This window comes from Lagopus muta, chromosome 1 (genome assembly GCF_023343835.1).
Source record: "Lagopus muta isolate bLagMut1 chromosome 1, bLagMut1 primary, whole genome shotgun sequence".
Taxonomy (NCBI): Eukaryota; Metazoa; Chordata; class Aves; order Galliformes; family Phasianidae; genus Lagopus; species Lagopus muta.
The window spans coordinates 77707421-77722643 of NC_064433.1; the positions used below are offsets into that span (position 1 = coordinate 77707421).

The window sequence follows — 15223 nt, forward strand, 5'->3', positions numbered from 1 at the left end:
GCAGTTTATATAAAGCAAGCAATTCATGTAGATGCTCTAGAAGCATTTCCTTCTAAGTTGTTTATTTTATAAATTTGCTACTGGACTTTTCCTCAGCATCTTTTGTTCTCTATATCAGGTCCAGTCTTTTAAGTTGGCTGGATGTGTCTCAGTAACTAGTTTTACTATGGAGTACAAGAGGTTTGCACAAGCAGCACACCAAAACTGCTTGGATAAGAGCAAAGGCACATCTGAAAGCCCAGTGCTCAAACTAGTAGGTTTGTCTAGGACTGGTTTCATTAGTCAGCATGCTAATCCCAGTGAATATTCACAGTATTGTCCCTAGCACAATGAGGCTGCATTGGGACTTACTGACTTCCAACAAGCTGAAGAGGGGAGATTTGACTCGTAACACAGGCAACCCAATTATAGACCTGTCTGCTACTGCAAACACAGGATTTGGAAAGGGAGATGGAGTGATGAGCCAGCAGTTTGCTGCTCTGGCCAAGAAGGCCAACAGTATCCTGAGGTGCATCAAAACATGCATCAAAAGAGTGGCCAGCAGGTTGAGGGAGGTTATTGTCCCCCTCTACTGTGCCCTGGTGAGGCCACATCTGGAGTACTGTGTCCAGTTCTGGGCTCCTCAGTTCAATAAAAACAAGGAACTACTGAACAGAGTCCAGCAGATGGTCACAAAGATGGCTGGAACATCTCCCATATGAAGAAAGGCTAGGAGACGTGGGACTCTTCAGCCTGGAGAAGACTGAAGGGATTTCATTACTGCTTATAAATACCTAAAGATCAGAATCTCATTGGCCTGGGCTCTTTTCAGTGGTGTTAAGTGACAGGACAAGGGCAATGGGCAAAAACTACAACACAGGGAGTTCCATACAAATATGAGGAAGGCCTTCTTTACTTTGAGGGTAATAGAGCACTGAATCAGGCTGCCCATAGTGGTTGTGGAATCTCCTTCTCTGGAGATATTCAGCGCCTGCCTGGACACTTTCCTATGCAAAATACTCTGGAAACCTACTTTAGCAGAAAGGTTGGACTTGATGATCCCCAGAGGTCCCTTCCAACTCATACAATTTTGTGATTCTGTGATATCTGTGTGTGTGTGTGTGTATGTGTGTCTTTGTACTTGTTGACTGTTTGACTGTCCTCTATGAGAAGGGGACACAAAGAAAACTTGCAATTATAGCCAGGCCAAGTTTAAGCTTGCTTTCCATAAATAAAAACTTAAAATTTTGCATCATGTGGCTTAAAATAAGAAGTCTTTTTCTCTAATATTCAGTCATGGCTTTTATGCAGAAATATAAATTATTAATATTAATTAATTAATCCAGTGCTAAGTTGTTAAGAGAGTTGTGCCCAGATCCTTGTTTATGTAGCCATGAACAACTCAGTGTTAGTTGTTACAGTATATTTAACGTATGATTTTAATTATACCTTTGCTAAGATTGGACTAATTTGGCAAGTAATGATCTTTCCTTCCTCAGCTAGTTATTGTCCTGGCTTGTACTGTCTGGCCACAAAACATGTACAAAACACTTCTGTACAGTGTTTGCATCACCTGTATGTGTGTGTGTATTTATGCGGAGTTATTTTTTAAGTACTCTTAATTCTGTCTGTCTCTCTCTTCCTGTCTGTACTAAGTGGTTTTGTCCATTGGATTAACAAACTAGAATTTTGGTTTTTATTCTGAAATAATGTGTCAACCAAAAAAAATTACATGGTTCTTTTTCAAGGGTATTTTTTTGGTTGTCCACTAATCTGTCAGTACGTGATTTCTCCTTCATCTAAGTCATGACAAAGCACCTTATCCTTGTCATAACTATCCAAAGCCTTATCCATTGTCATATTAGTCTTGCCTTTTTTTTAACTTACATATGACTTTAAAAACAGGACTTCTGTTTTCAAATTTAAATGCCACATAAAAGGAAGACTTCCAAGTTTTGGTAGATAAGAATTTCATAAATAAGTTCATGCACTCATTAACTGAAAAACAGTAAGCTGGCAATTAGATGAGAGTTGGTTTCCATTTTTTGAGAATACGAGGCAAAAGGGTAATTTTTAGTGGCTTTTTGTATGTGTGTGTTTGGTGGTGATTTCCTAAAAATGTCTGCTCTGATGGAGATCTTTAACTGTCATGTTCTTTTCAGAGTATTTCCTTATATGTTGGGTACCAAATGTAGTTCAGCATGTGCTTGGAGTTGAAAATGCTGAACAAGATGAACACTGTATCAGCACTTTGAGCGATAATGGCAAGCTTGGTGTGACACAAAACTTTGCCCAAAATAAGTAATTCTAAGCAACTGCACAGGTTACCTAGGAGAAAAGCAAGTTTCTGTTGTTCAAAACAGGTTCAGAACTTCTTGTTTCTCAAGGCTTGCTTGAACTTGGATTTTTGAGATTTGATTTTTTTTCAATGAAGAGGAGGGTCTCATTGATGAAACAAATTTTTGGGACAGTTGTGAGGCCCCATCTGGAGTACTGTGTCCAGGTGTGGAGCCCTCAGTACAAGAAAGACATTGAGATTTTGGAAAGGGTCCAGAGGAGGGCGACTAAGATGATCAGGGGGCTGGAGCACCTCCCCTATGAGGACAGGCTGAGGGAGTTGGGCTTGTTCAGCCTGGAGAAGAGAAGGCTGCGGGGTGACCTCATTGCAGCCTATCAATACCTGAAGGGAACCTACACCCAGGAGGGGAGTAAACTCTTCAGAAGGGCTGACAACAGCAGGACTAGGGGAAATGGTTTTAAGTTGAAGGAGGGAAGATTTAGGTTGGATGTTAGGGGGAAGTTCTTTACTAGGAGAGTGGTTAGGCCCTGGAACGGGCTGCCCAGGGAGGTTGTGGATGCCCCGTCCTTGGACGTGTTTAAGGCCAGGTTGGACGGGGTCCTGGGCAACCTGATCTGAATGTGTATGTTTGGTGGCCCTGCTAGGCAGGGGGGTTGGAACTACATGATCCTTGGGGTCCCTTCCAACCCGGGTGATTCTGTGATTCTGTGATTCTGTGATTCTGTGACAGTTTCATCTGGGAGAAAAATTATTTCTGTGTGTTCTGTCAAACTTTGACAGGATGAGAGATACAGGTATAGTGACTGATCAATGACGCTTTGTATGTAGGAGAGAAGTTTCAAGTTTAAACTTTGGAGGAGTGTGCTGGGATTGACCAAGAGCAGATGTAGAATTTTCTTGACAACAGTTCAGTGTCAGCTAACTGGACATCTCACACCTACTAAAACACTTGGCATCAACTCAGTGAAGATTTTATTATAGGAAAAATGGAAGAGGAAACATCGTCAGACGTCACAGGTCATCTTTGCAGTATGTTTTTTTTGTTTCCTCCTGGCTCCCAGTCCATATTCCTGTAGGCATAATTTTTCTCAGAAAGTGATGAATACCACTTGTGCTCGAAGGGTGAGGACATACCTGGAATGGATCTTGAGCGATGTCTCCAAAAGCAGCAGTAAAAACATGCATCTTACTGCTTACTGCTTCCCCACAGAGAACAGTCCAGTTCATCAAAGTTACTGTGAGACAGCTAAGAGTAACAGGAAGAGAGATACATGTGTGTGTTTGTGCAGGCATGCCTGTATATGCCCTTGTACCCTCATGTAACAAATCTCTTGAAACTTTTCAGGTTAGCTTGTTTCTTACTGTGAGCTTCCCAAGCCCTTCCATGTGCATCGTTTTTTGTTCCAGCTTCATCTCCCCCAGCTCACAACCTGTCTGTCATGACTCATGCACTCTCTGACTTTGATTTAGATTCCATCTGCTCTCCCATCCAGTCAAATCCATGTTCTTCTAATACACTACAGGAGAAGTGGGGGAGCAGAACATGTATCTGTATTCGGACTAGAAGCAGCAGAGATGCACTGACTCCAGCCTCTAAATTTCTCCATCTTATCTCAGTGCAGTAGTTTCACTAAGCGAAATGTGGTAGAACCAAATCTGTACTTGCTGGAAAGGGCTGAATCGGAGCAACTTGTCCTTCCTGAGGATACATGGACCTTCAAGTCATAATCGGTCTCAGAATATTACTACTCACTGTGCATTTATGGATATTTAAAAGGAATGTTATTTCTCTCTGCTTATACCAAGGTGTATCACAGTTACCTGGGAAAAATAGCGGTTGTATTATCTCTTCTTTGCAAACAGGGGAAGGTGGCACAAAAGTAGCAACTACAGGCTGTTTTCTAATGCTTGGCTGTCAGAAATATGCCCCAAACCTCAGGTGGAGGTAGGCGTGAGTTAAAGACTTGCCTTCACATTGCAACTTGCTTCTCTCAAGGACAGGATGGCCCTCAAAGGAGTGATCTTTGAAGATCACTTCAGACAAAGAAAGGCTGTCCCTAGGTAGCACAAACAGAGGGATCATGTAAAAGAATACAGAGTAGGCTATTGAGCTCTTGAGTTCAGAGAACAAAAGCAAATCTCTCTCTCTCCAAGAGACTCTAAGAGATTCCACTCTACCAGACTTCTCCATCCACGAGTATCAGAAGAGTGAATTAGTACAAGGTCAGTCCTTGGAATTAAGGCCAGAAGGGAATTTTCCTAGGGAGACTAGGTTCGAGGTAACTGTCTTTTCTACTTACTTTTGAGACAGCTTATGGAAGACCATCCATTGAGGTGAAACTGGTCATTCTAAGTCAGATAATGCTTTATAAATATCAAGGAAAGGGATGTGGCTCAAAATCCAGGAGAATATTCCCAAGAATATGTTCTCAGAGCCTGAATTTTTTCTGTGTTGCTGATAAGTGAAAACACATCCAGTAGCCTACTTGGGATCACATCTAAGTGTTTTGACACACTGAAAGTATGATGGAAAGAGAAATAGAATGTTAGAGAAAAGCTGCAGAATAGGCCAAATCGAATTCTGCATGTTTACTGAGAAAACCCCACAAGGACAGTGAGTTAAAGCAACATCTTACCCTTGGATACTATGGTTTTGCATCCATGACATTAAGTTGAGACATCTCTTTGCAAGATACAGATCAAGATCTCCTTCAGATCTACATCTGGAATAGAGGGATGCTGTAGACAAGGGCTGTAGTCTCTACTTCTAGTCACTGGAGACACAGGGGAAAGTGGGAGCTAGAATTCTCTGATCTATGACATGCACAAATATGTGGAAAATAAATAGAGCAGAATTATCAGGAAAAAGAGCAGAAGTTTTATTGATGAACCTGTTTCCAAAGCATAGAAAATGATTCCCTCTCCTGTATTTCTTGGTACTCCATTTTTTTAATTTTTTTTTTTTTTTTTAATTTTAAGTTCTTGTATTTTAAGACTATAACTTTGTAAAAATTCCAGCAGTGGTTTTGAGAGACACAGTTGACAGTTGTTTAGGCGCGTACATGATGTTTTACTCCTCTCCCTCCAACAGAGGATGCCCCCGTTTAGGGTTTTCACATTCTGTTTAAAAATTCTAGAGATGGGAAGACAGAGGCTTTCCTCACTTTCAGTGCTTTTCTTTGAGCCCTGGCTGAATTCAAGACATGAAATGTAGACCAAGTATTTTCCTTCCTTTCACCTGATTTTAGGGTATGGCTCTGCTAAAGGTCAGTGGAGAAACATCTAACTGCAATTCCACCCAGAAAGATCCCAGAGTAAAAATTAAGAAAGAGGAAAAATGTTCTAGATGGGAATGTTTTGGGGGGTGCAAGTTAAGAGCTAGCCAAAAGGAGCAACATAGACAGGACTGCAGACAGAAGCAGCATTACGCTTCTTGGCTGGAGGTCTGGTTTGCACTGGTGCCTGCATGTCAGGTGTGACTATAGGGATGACACCAGTGGAGAAGATTTGCAACCCCTCCACTTTCTATATGGAGGATTGACCGAGGGCATCCTGATTATGTCCAGTAATATTCATGCCCTCTTATGATCCTTTCTGACATGTTATGTAGACACTTGCTCACCACAAGTGAAAGCAGAGGCCTTTAACATTATGAGCCTGCCCTCAGTCACCTTGCAGACTACATCTGACTCCTGTACACAGCTCAATAACCCAACTGATATTTGTATATAAAGCAGCAGAAAAAAAGGTCAAGTCCTATGTTCCTTCCCCCAACTGAATCAATTCTCTGTGGGGTTTGCAAAGAGCATCCAAAAGCTGTGAGGAGCATACGCAAGACTGGCTCAACACGATGGTCTATGCCCTCACACCACCTACAAGGGGACATCTTCATCCTCATCTTCATCCAGATCAGTGGTGTGTAGGCTGATGTCCTTCAAGATGTCTGAGATGTTTTCATTAACTGGTCCTGTCAGCTCCATCTCTTCCAACTCGGTATCGGTGGCATAATTGGAGCACAGGCCTTCCCCTTCATCATGTAAGTGAGAGGGCTGTGGAGAGTGTGAGTGCAGAGGCAGTGTGCTCTTAGTCCCCGAGTCTGCTGCTTGCTGTGCTGCCACCACGCTGCTGTCCTGCTGGCTCCACACCTGAGCACCCTGGCTGACCTTTTCACCGCTGATTGAAGTCCTGTTTGTGTCACGGAAACTGGCAAGGGGAGGGCGGAGGCGAACTCCGGAGCGTGTGGAGCCCTCTATTGCCTTTTGAAGCTATCAGAAGAGAAAAAGTTCAGAGAAAAAATTGACGAAAGGAAGGCTGACTCAGCCCTACCCAAAAGTTCATCGGCTCTCCAGGGTAAAGGACTCACAGATAGAGTCACATCATTGTATAAGCGATGGGGCCTGAGATCATCTTTCATACAGGTATTGTAATTAGTCCACGGTAAATAACAAATCCTGCACTACTGAGACAATAATAGCTGCTCAGTTAAGAGGTCTGCTTTCAGGAAAAGGACAAACAGTCTAACGTGCCTGTAAATAACATCTGCTGCTTTCTCTGAAATACAGTCATCCAATCCTTGCCTCTACATAGCTCTCAGAGTGATGAGTCAGAATTCAACGCTGGATTGAAAACGGAGCAAGCACAGTTATATATACTCCAAGCTGGATCTCCAACCTGTGAGTGTTTTGCAACGATGCACAAGACATTTGCATTTGATTAGGAGTTGAGATTATCTGTACCTACCTCTTCCAAAGCCAGCACTCCCTTCAGCTTTCCCATACTGGTTACATAGGCATGGCTGAGGCCCAGTAATGAAAACAACGTATGCGTCTAAGAGGAAAAACACACACAAAAAAATTCAGGGGCCTTGAAAACTGGTAAGGTGATACCTGGTGGATTTAGGATTTAGAAGCAGGAATGCCAAAGGCATACAAGCCTGGTAACCAAAGTGAGAAACTACTGCTTCCATTCCCCTTTTGTAGCTAGCAGATGTTAATTTCTGGTCCTTCTATTGCCCCTCTGTAGATAGGAGTGTGTTGATAATGCAGAGCACATTCTCAAAATCACTTCCATCCTCCCTCTGGAAAGAGATTCATATACAACTCCCTGTGCATTTAAGGACTTACACAGATCCCTTTTCATTTCATGCTGGAAATAAAACTATCATAGTAATATGCGTAGTCAGAACTTTCTTAGGTTATTTGTTCCAGTACTTTCCTTACCACCAGAAGTTGTTTGTTTTTTTTTTTTCCTGTTCTTTTCTTGTCTAATCTTGGTGCTGTTTATCCAATGCAGTGGCAACAAAAGAAAAGAGTTAATACCTTTCTCTTAGAAGGTATTCTGAAAAAGATAGGTATTACACTGTTGTCAGTCTTCTCCAGCCTACATATACTATATTATTTTACTATTCTTTAAAGATCAGGTTTTCTGAAACTAAGCATTTTCAGTGCTTATCTGTGGAATATTTTTTACCTTTAATTTCTTTAAGCTGAGCTATGGCTGTGGACTTACACAAAGTAGTTCTTTCTGGGCTGGTATTTATCTTTTTCTTTAGCATCACATGACATCAATACCTGTGATTCTGTGACATGTGGAATTGATTGTAAACTAAGGAAAATGTCAGCCTTCATGCAGAAGACATTTTACTCTCATGCAAAAGAGAAGCAAACTGCTTAAGTACAATATGATCACAATCTGTGATATTCTTGTCAGTATTCTCACACTTAGCTCTGACCGTGCATACCTCAGTTTGGTTACTTATTCCTGTTTTTTTTTCTTGTGCATTTAGGTTGACTTTTGTCTGTTACTTCAGAGTTTCTCTGACAAAGAAAGAGATATATGAAATGTTCTTCATTGGAAATCTCCAGGTATCACATCTTGTAGCCTCTATAATCTCAGATACTAGTGGGTTTCAGATTCCTTCAGCCAGTCCTTTAGAAAACACCATCTTAAGTATGTCAGCCTCTTTTTATTTTGCTAAAGGCTTAGATCTTACCGCTTTGATAACGGTAATTAATTTTGTGCAAGGCATATACTGACATTTCACATTAAATAAATAATGATTAAAAACTTGCACTGTGTGCTTTTGCTTCAGTAGGCCAGTTTTCCTTTCCATTTAACGAAACTCCAATCCTCTGTTTCTCCTGATATAGCTATATAATGATTGCTTTTTCCCTCAGTCATTCTATATTAACTCTGGAAGTCATGTCATAGAATATTCCAAGTTAGAAGGTATCAACAAGGATAACTGAATCCAACTGCTGTCTCTACCTGGTACCAGCCAACATTCAAACCCTATGTTTGAAGGTTGAGAGCACTGTCCAAATGTTCCTTGAGCTCAGGCAGCTTGGGGCCATGGTCTCTACTGTGGTAGCCTGTTTCCGAGTGCAATCACTCTCTTGTAGAAGAAACTCTTCCTAATATCTAATCTGAACCTCCTCTGATACAACTTCATGCTATTTCCTTGAGTCCTGTCACTCACTGGTCACCGGTATGATCTAGTTTCTTCTTTCCTTGTGCTTCAGATCAGTGAAGACCAACCTTATGAGGTAGACTGGTTTGAAACAGCTTTTCTCACACATTAAGAAATACTCTGCACGCTGACAGAAACACCTTGAGGAATCCAGGAGTAGTCATTCCAGTGCTGTGCACCAACAAAGCAGTGTGTATCTCCAGGTAGTGCCCGCAGGCAGCACTGCATATAATGCTTCTGTTGATGCAATGGCTGGAAAGTCCTAGGTGTGTCCAAAAGTTATTTAACAACAGAACTTAAACTTCTTAACCTCTAGCCTTTCTTTTTCCAGGAGACTAGAAATACATGCAGAAAAATAGAGAAAAAAATTACTCCTGTATGTGGACGTGAAAATTGCTGGTGTTAATTATAATTGGATGAGGACAATGTGAGTAGGTGAAGAAAAGGAGAAGACGTATCATAGACGATACTTAATGATAGATATGGTGGACAAAAACAGTATGCCTCAGGGAGATGTCTGCACCCACCTTGTGCAGAGAGGTTCTCTCCACCAGTTGGAAAGGGGAAGGGTCTATACGGCAGCATTCAAAGCACACATCCTTTTCCAGCTCCTCTTGTTCCCAAGCATCTATCTAACAGAAGAAAGGAGAAGCACTCATAGTAATCAGCAGTGCTGCTGGTTATGTACCCAGACTGTGCCCATTCTCCCATTAATCATTTGTCCATCCAATGTATATTATCCACCTGCCTTGCATACTATATCACCTCCTTCAGGTTTCTTATTCTTAGAAGATATCAAGTCCCTGTGTGAAGAGATAAATTCCAGTATCTCTGAGGTTTTCTGGGGAGGGAGAGTTTTGCTCCTTCCTGCTTAAAGAGGGAGTGAACATCCTGGCTTTCCTTCCTGAGTGCATCTTCCACTTGTCTTTACAAGGTAATAGTTCCTTTTTGCAAAGAATGAAGGAACAACATAGACCCATAGCTTTAGGTGAGAAGAGACCTGCAAAGGCCTCTGATCTAACATCCTGCTCACAGCAGGACTGATTTCAAAGCTCTATGAGATTACTCGATGCCTTACTCATTACATATAGCAGAAAAAATCTCTTAATGGGTGAGACTTGCCTCCTATACAAATCTAAGAAGAAAATGGGTTTATCTATGGTTTTATGTGGCAATTACTGTTCTAAGAGTTTGGGAAGAACTGCAAATGGTAAAGAATGGGCAAAAGAAACACTCACTTGACTTACTTCCCTTTCAGTCTTACCTCTTCTGGTGTCATTGTCTCAACGACTTCCACTGGCTCCTGTAGAAGAAAACACTGTTCGGTTTCACAGAGTACAGAAAGGAAAGATGTGCATAACCTCCTTACACCTTGTGGTCCCCTTTTTATTTCAGTTAATATATTACTAAGTCATTAGATTTTCTTCATACTCATAAAAAAAGTGCACTCTATACTTAATTTTCTTCCCTTACCAAAAAAAAAATGGCCTATGTCAGGTGCCTAAACAGGGTCATCTGGTACTGCTTTGGATGCTTTCACATGGGGCCCAATTACCGTCCTAGAGTGGGTGGATCTCTCAGAGACTCAGTATGATATCCACCAACCCGGTGCCCAAGGGCATCTAAGGTAGCACAAGACAAAAGCCTTTTTTCATTTTTAGCTAGCCAAAAATAGTGCCAAATGAACTAGACTTGCACTTTGTTTCAGACTAGTGGAAATGATGTCATTTGCTGGGAAAAAAAGATGCCCAGACTCAATCATGATGGTAGCCTTGATACCTGAGCACAAATGGCTCATGAGCAAGATGTACACTCCTTCACAGTAATCACATCCTTTCTCCTTGGAGGGAGTACCATATGTATGTCCATCATTTGGCCAGATGCTGAAAGGCTCTGGGTAGTAGGCTCTATTTCCATCACATCCCTTCTCTTTCCAGGCTACTGCTAGGCTTTCTGTATCCCTAACCTGGACAGCACTCTGTGTTTCAGGTCGACGGTTGTAAGGGCACAAGAGCTGCTGGAACAGTTGCCTCAAATTCCGGAAACTGTCTGAAGAATGAAAACAGATGTGGATAAGAGACAAGAATGAACGAGTGACAAAAATACAAAGCTCCATGGTTATCTTCTTGCCCAAGGCAGGCTAGAAAATAATATGAGGGACATTTTATACTGTACGTGACAGGGTTTAGCCAGCCACAGTTCAGCAGTCAGTTTGTAAGATGATGGTTAGGACATGCCAGGATAAATATTTCCATGCAGTATCTTTTCCTTAAGGAAAGGAAAGAAAACATTACAAAATAGCCCACACAGATGATGTTAATAGATCAATGTCCCTGAGGAGAAAAACAGAAGCAAGACTATTAGACAGCAAACAATATGATGCAAGAAAGAAACCGCTATAGGGTTTCTGAAATACATAAGGAGAATCTGATTTAAAGGCTGAGTATGGAAAGGAAATTTGAAAATAACTTCAAATCAAAGCATACCAATTAGCCAGACTTGACAGTTATGAGGGAGTGAAAAGGCCATGGGCTGAGCCAATAGTGTAACAGTGGGAGTGAGAATAACTGCAGAATTATTCTAGGCAGGACAGTCAGAAATTAGCAAATGGGAAAGTATAGGGTTTGGTGCTGTTGTGAACAAGGCTGTTCAGATTGGTCAGAAACTATGGCAGCTGTGAGCCAAAGTAAAAATTATGGAAGGGAACGCCTCATGAAGTCATCCCTCCTTCATTTTCTTTTGTGACTCCTTGATAACTCAGCACTAATTTCACTTAAAGTGTCTCACACAATATCCTTGTTTTGATATAATTGTTTTTCTGATTTGGTAAGGAAAATGAATTGCTATTCCACCATTCTACTGCCCTGGTAGCATAGCATAAAGTGAATTTTTGTATGCTGTAAAGGTTTAGTCATAAACAAGTGGTGTTAAGGCTCCAGATACGTTATAGGCTATATTATATTTGGGTATCTAAAAACAGGAGCCAGAACCACATCCTCTGTATTAATTTTGAAGATTTAGCTGTACCACTGTGTGAACTCGCTGTCTGCGTATTTCAAGGCACACAAAGGAAAAAAAAGCAACCAAACAAAAACTAACTAAACCATCCTGTATCAAATATACATGATATAGGAATCAGAAACAAGATACAAACATAGTTGTGGGAACAAAGCTAATGAAGGTGGAGCAGCACAAAGAGAACACAGTAAGTCAGTATTCGTCTTTCATGTTAAATAAGCTGAAACCAAGAGATGTGCATCCAAGGGAGGAGTTGTTCAGCTTTGGAAATGGCCAAGCAACTCCAAAAATAAGTACATATGTTCAGCTCTCAGACTTCTCAGAATAATTCACAAGGTGAAGGTGCCAAGTGGTGGGACGTTCACATGCAGAACCTTCAGCAAAAGTCAAAGGAGACGTTTTTGCAAACCTTGGAATTGGGGATACTGACAGAGAGAGAGCTGCCTGAGTGGGCCTACTTTTGCTATGCTCTCTAGAGGATCACGAAAAGAAGATAATTTCAGGTAATTGTTGTGAGGTACATTTTTCAAAGTGCCAGCACAAGAAAAGCAGAGAAAGTTGACTGAGAACAATTTCTTCCCCACAACTGAGAAGCCAGCACCTTTTACAGACATTTACATATAGTAAGCTTTAAATCTTCCATAATCTAACTAAGGTGTGACTGGGGCACGCCAGAAGTTATCATACCTGAGAATTGCTGTGGCTCCAAAATTTCAGGCGTTTGTTTAAGAGGATTTGTTGGGCCATTGGGCTCCTCTGGGTGACTAGGAGAGGGGCTTGGTGGCTGAGGCTGCTGTTACGGAAAGGAGAGAAAATAAGGTCCACCCCATGTCATTTCTTTCTCAGTCTTTCCAAATGTCTTACTGCTTCTTAAGCAGTCTATAATACAGTCTCTTTTCTTCTCCCTCACCTCTGCCTTCTCATCTGTATCATCATCCTCATCAACATAAACGAAAGATTCATGCTTCAGCTTTGGCAGCATTGCTCCTGATCCCTTGCTGTGTCCATCATAAGGTGCCTCAGCCAGCTTCTGCTGCATTTGTCTGTTGAGGCACCGTCGCCGTTCTGGGCTGATGTGTCTCTGGAGGAGTGCCTGCAGATCGGATCGCTCTACAGACCCCAGAAGGATCATGGTCTCTGCATAACACAGTAGAGAAACTATTCAGTCCCCTCATGGTTTTGAATGCCACTTGCCACACATTGCCCTTTCTTCCTTTTAAATTCTTTGAAATGCTGGAAGCAGCACTATCACAAGGTATAAAATTAGCCCTGCTAATTGCTGCTAGTATTCTTTGGGGCTGGGGGAAGCTAGCCATCCCTGATCTGTGCACTCCTGAGAACAACAGAAACAGGCTCTTTACTTATACAAAATTCCTCCCTTTTGTCAAAATTGCCACATATCTCTTACATACTATATCTAATTCTCACACTCCATCTTACCTGTCTGCTAAAGCTGAAACAATCTTATTTCATACTTAATCATAGTGGAAAGTTTTTAGTATGAATCATGTTATATATTGGACCACACTACCTTCTTCAAAGCATGTAATTTGAGAGTTTCTTTTGACTCAGTTGAGACAGCCTTCAGGAAAGACCAGTCGCTTACCTGGTGAGTCCACCAAAGGCAAAGTCTTAACAGTGGTGCTTTGGAGTAGAGTTTGCAAGTCTCGATATTTACAGTTGGAGGAGACAAATTTCACATCTTGGACCATAATATCTTCAACAAAGATATTGTATTTGCTGTGAATATATGGACAAGATGAAGAGTTAGAATGTTAAAAATGTATAGCAGGTAAGTTGCTCAGTGTGTTCTTTATAGAGTTGCTACTTGATCATCTCTAAGAGTAACTAAGGAGGACTTTGGAGCAGTATCAACATGGATTTCATTACAGTTCTATTTCACTCCGCTATCTTCCACAATAAAAATACATTTCTATACATGCACATACACATACATGTTTTATATATACATACATATATACGTATAATATATGCATTTTATATAGAGACACATGTAGGTGAATAGCTGATTTTATATTTTTTTAAAGTATAAAAGTATCCAAATAAAATGTTTCAAACATTTTTAAGAGAAAAAAATCCAAATGTCCAAGTCTTCAAAACTGAAGTAAATTGGCAATATTTACAGAAATTCAGTAATATTGCAGATGATTCAAACTTGTGCTTTCTGCGTATGGACCTTATTTCTATTCCACCTCCTTTTTTCTTCTCTTTTTGCTTTTTCTTCTCAGCCCAGATTTATTCTGCTTTTTTATTTTCTTTGTAACGCTGTTTGCTTTTCATGACCTTTTCTTCTCCCATGGTCTCATTCTCCCCATCTCCATCTCTGCTCTACTGCTGTACCTTATATGATTCCAGCCCAGATCTGGCAGGTAGGGCAACTTCTTCACCTGGATGATGCTATCATAGAGGCTGGGTTGCAGACTCTGGGCCACCATGTTGGCAAGAATGACAGCTACCATCATGGGCAGGATGTGGGCAATTTGACCTGTCAGCTCAAAGCAGATGACCGCAGTGGATACAGTGTGGCTCACTGCTCCTGTCAGAGCTGCTGCACCTTTCCCAGATAGGGTGGAAAAGTTATTGGGAGAGAAGAAGAGAGACTGTGATATAGAAACAGAACATCATGTCGGCCAGGAAAGTTATGGGGATGGGATTAGGTGGAGAAAGAGGAAGACATGAAGACTCACCAATGACAGCATACCCTCCAGGTAAGATTTTGTAAACAATACCATCAAAGAGGATCCCATCTGGAAAGAGAGATGCCATGATTTCTCCAATAAGACGTCCAAATGCAGCACCTGGAAAACATCACCAGCAATTATGGAATTTAACATCCAAAGAGCATAAAGTCTATGCTATGTAGCTATGCTGGGTAAACACTGGGGTGATTTCTAACAGAAACAAAACCAACACTTACATAAAAATGACACCAGGACTGAACAATAGCTTTCAGTTACAAAATACAAAAGTTAAACTCCAAGAGGAAAAAAATGTACTAAGATATGTAAATACAGTTGAACCCTCATTCTTCCACTTAGATGCACCAGGCAAGGAGGTATTTGTGATTCCCAGGCATGGAGAAATGTCTTTTAAAAGACAGCATATTTTGTGTCACGTCAGTCCAAATCACAGTTCAGGATTGACGTGCACTCACTCTATGAATGTCCAAAATACTAGAGTCTTAAGCTTACAGAAAAGTTTGGATGGGAAGGGACATGTGGAAGTCTTTGGTCTGAGCCCTGATCACAACATGCTAATTTCAAAGTAAGATCAAGCCACCGAGGGCCTTGACCAAACCTGCTTTAGAAGTCTCTGGTGATGGAGATTCTCCATCCTCTTGGGGAATCTTTACCAGGGAAACAATTTTTTCCCCATCTCAATCAGAATTTCCCATGTTGCAACATGTGCTTTTTGCTTCCTCTTCCTCCTCTTTTTCC

The 15223-nt window shown here is 41.2% G+C and overlaps 1 protein-coding gene across 7 annotated transcripts in view; it reads right to left on the reverse strand.

Moving 5' to 3' along the window:
• Positions 1 to 3381: 3381 nt before the first annotated feature.
• CLCN1 (chloride voltage-gated channel 1) overlaps positions 3382 to 15223 on the reverse strand; it is a 61082-nt gene continuing 49240 nt past the window's right edge. For 4 of the 7 annotated variants that reach the window (XM_048968502.1, XM_048968470.1, XM_048968486.1 and 1 more), the window contains 10 exons: positions 14474 to 14584; positions 14127 to 14340; positions 13372 to 13505; positions 12676 to 12902; positions 12453 to 12558; positions 10714 to 10796; positions 10012 to 10050; positions 9275 to 9379; positions 7019 to 7105; positions 3382 to 6543 (listed from right to left, as the gene is read on the reverse strand). In XM_048968502.1, the coding sequence (XP_048824459.1) occupies positions 6151 to 6543; positions 7019 to 7105; positions 9275 to 9379; positions 10012 to 10050; positions 10714 to 10796; positions 12453 to 12558; positions 12676 to 12902; positions 13372 to 13505; positions 14127 to 14340; positions 14474 to 14584 (1499 nt within the window). In that variant the 3' untranslated portion in view covers positions 3382 to 6150. Of the gene's footprint in view, positions 6544 to 7018; positions 7106 to 9274; positions 9380 to 10011; positions 10051 to 10526; positions 10797 to 12452; positions 12559 to 12675; positions 12903 to 13371; positions 13506 to 14126; positions 14341 to 14473; positions 14585 to 15223 lie in introns of those variants that run through there. The other 3 variants (XM_048968478.1, XM_048968509.1, XM_048968510.1) reach the window with 3 other exon arrangements.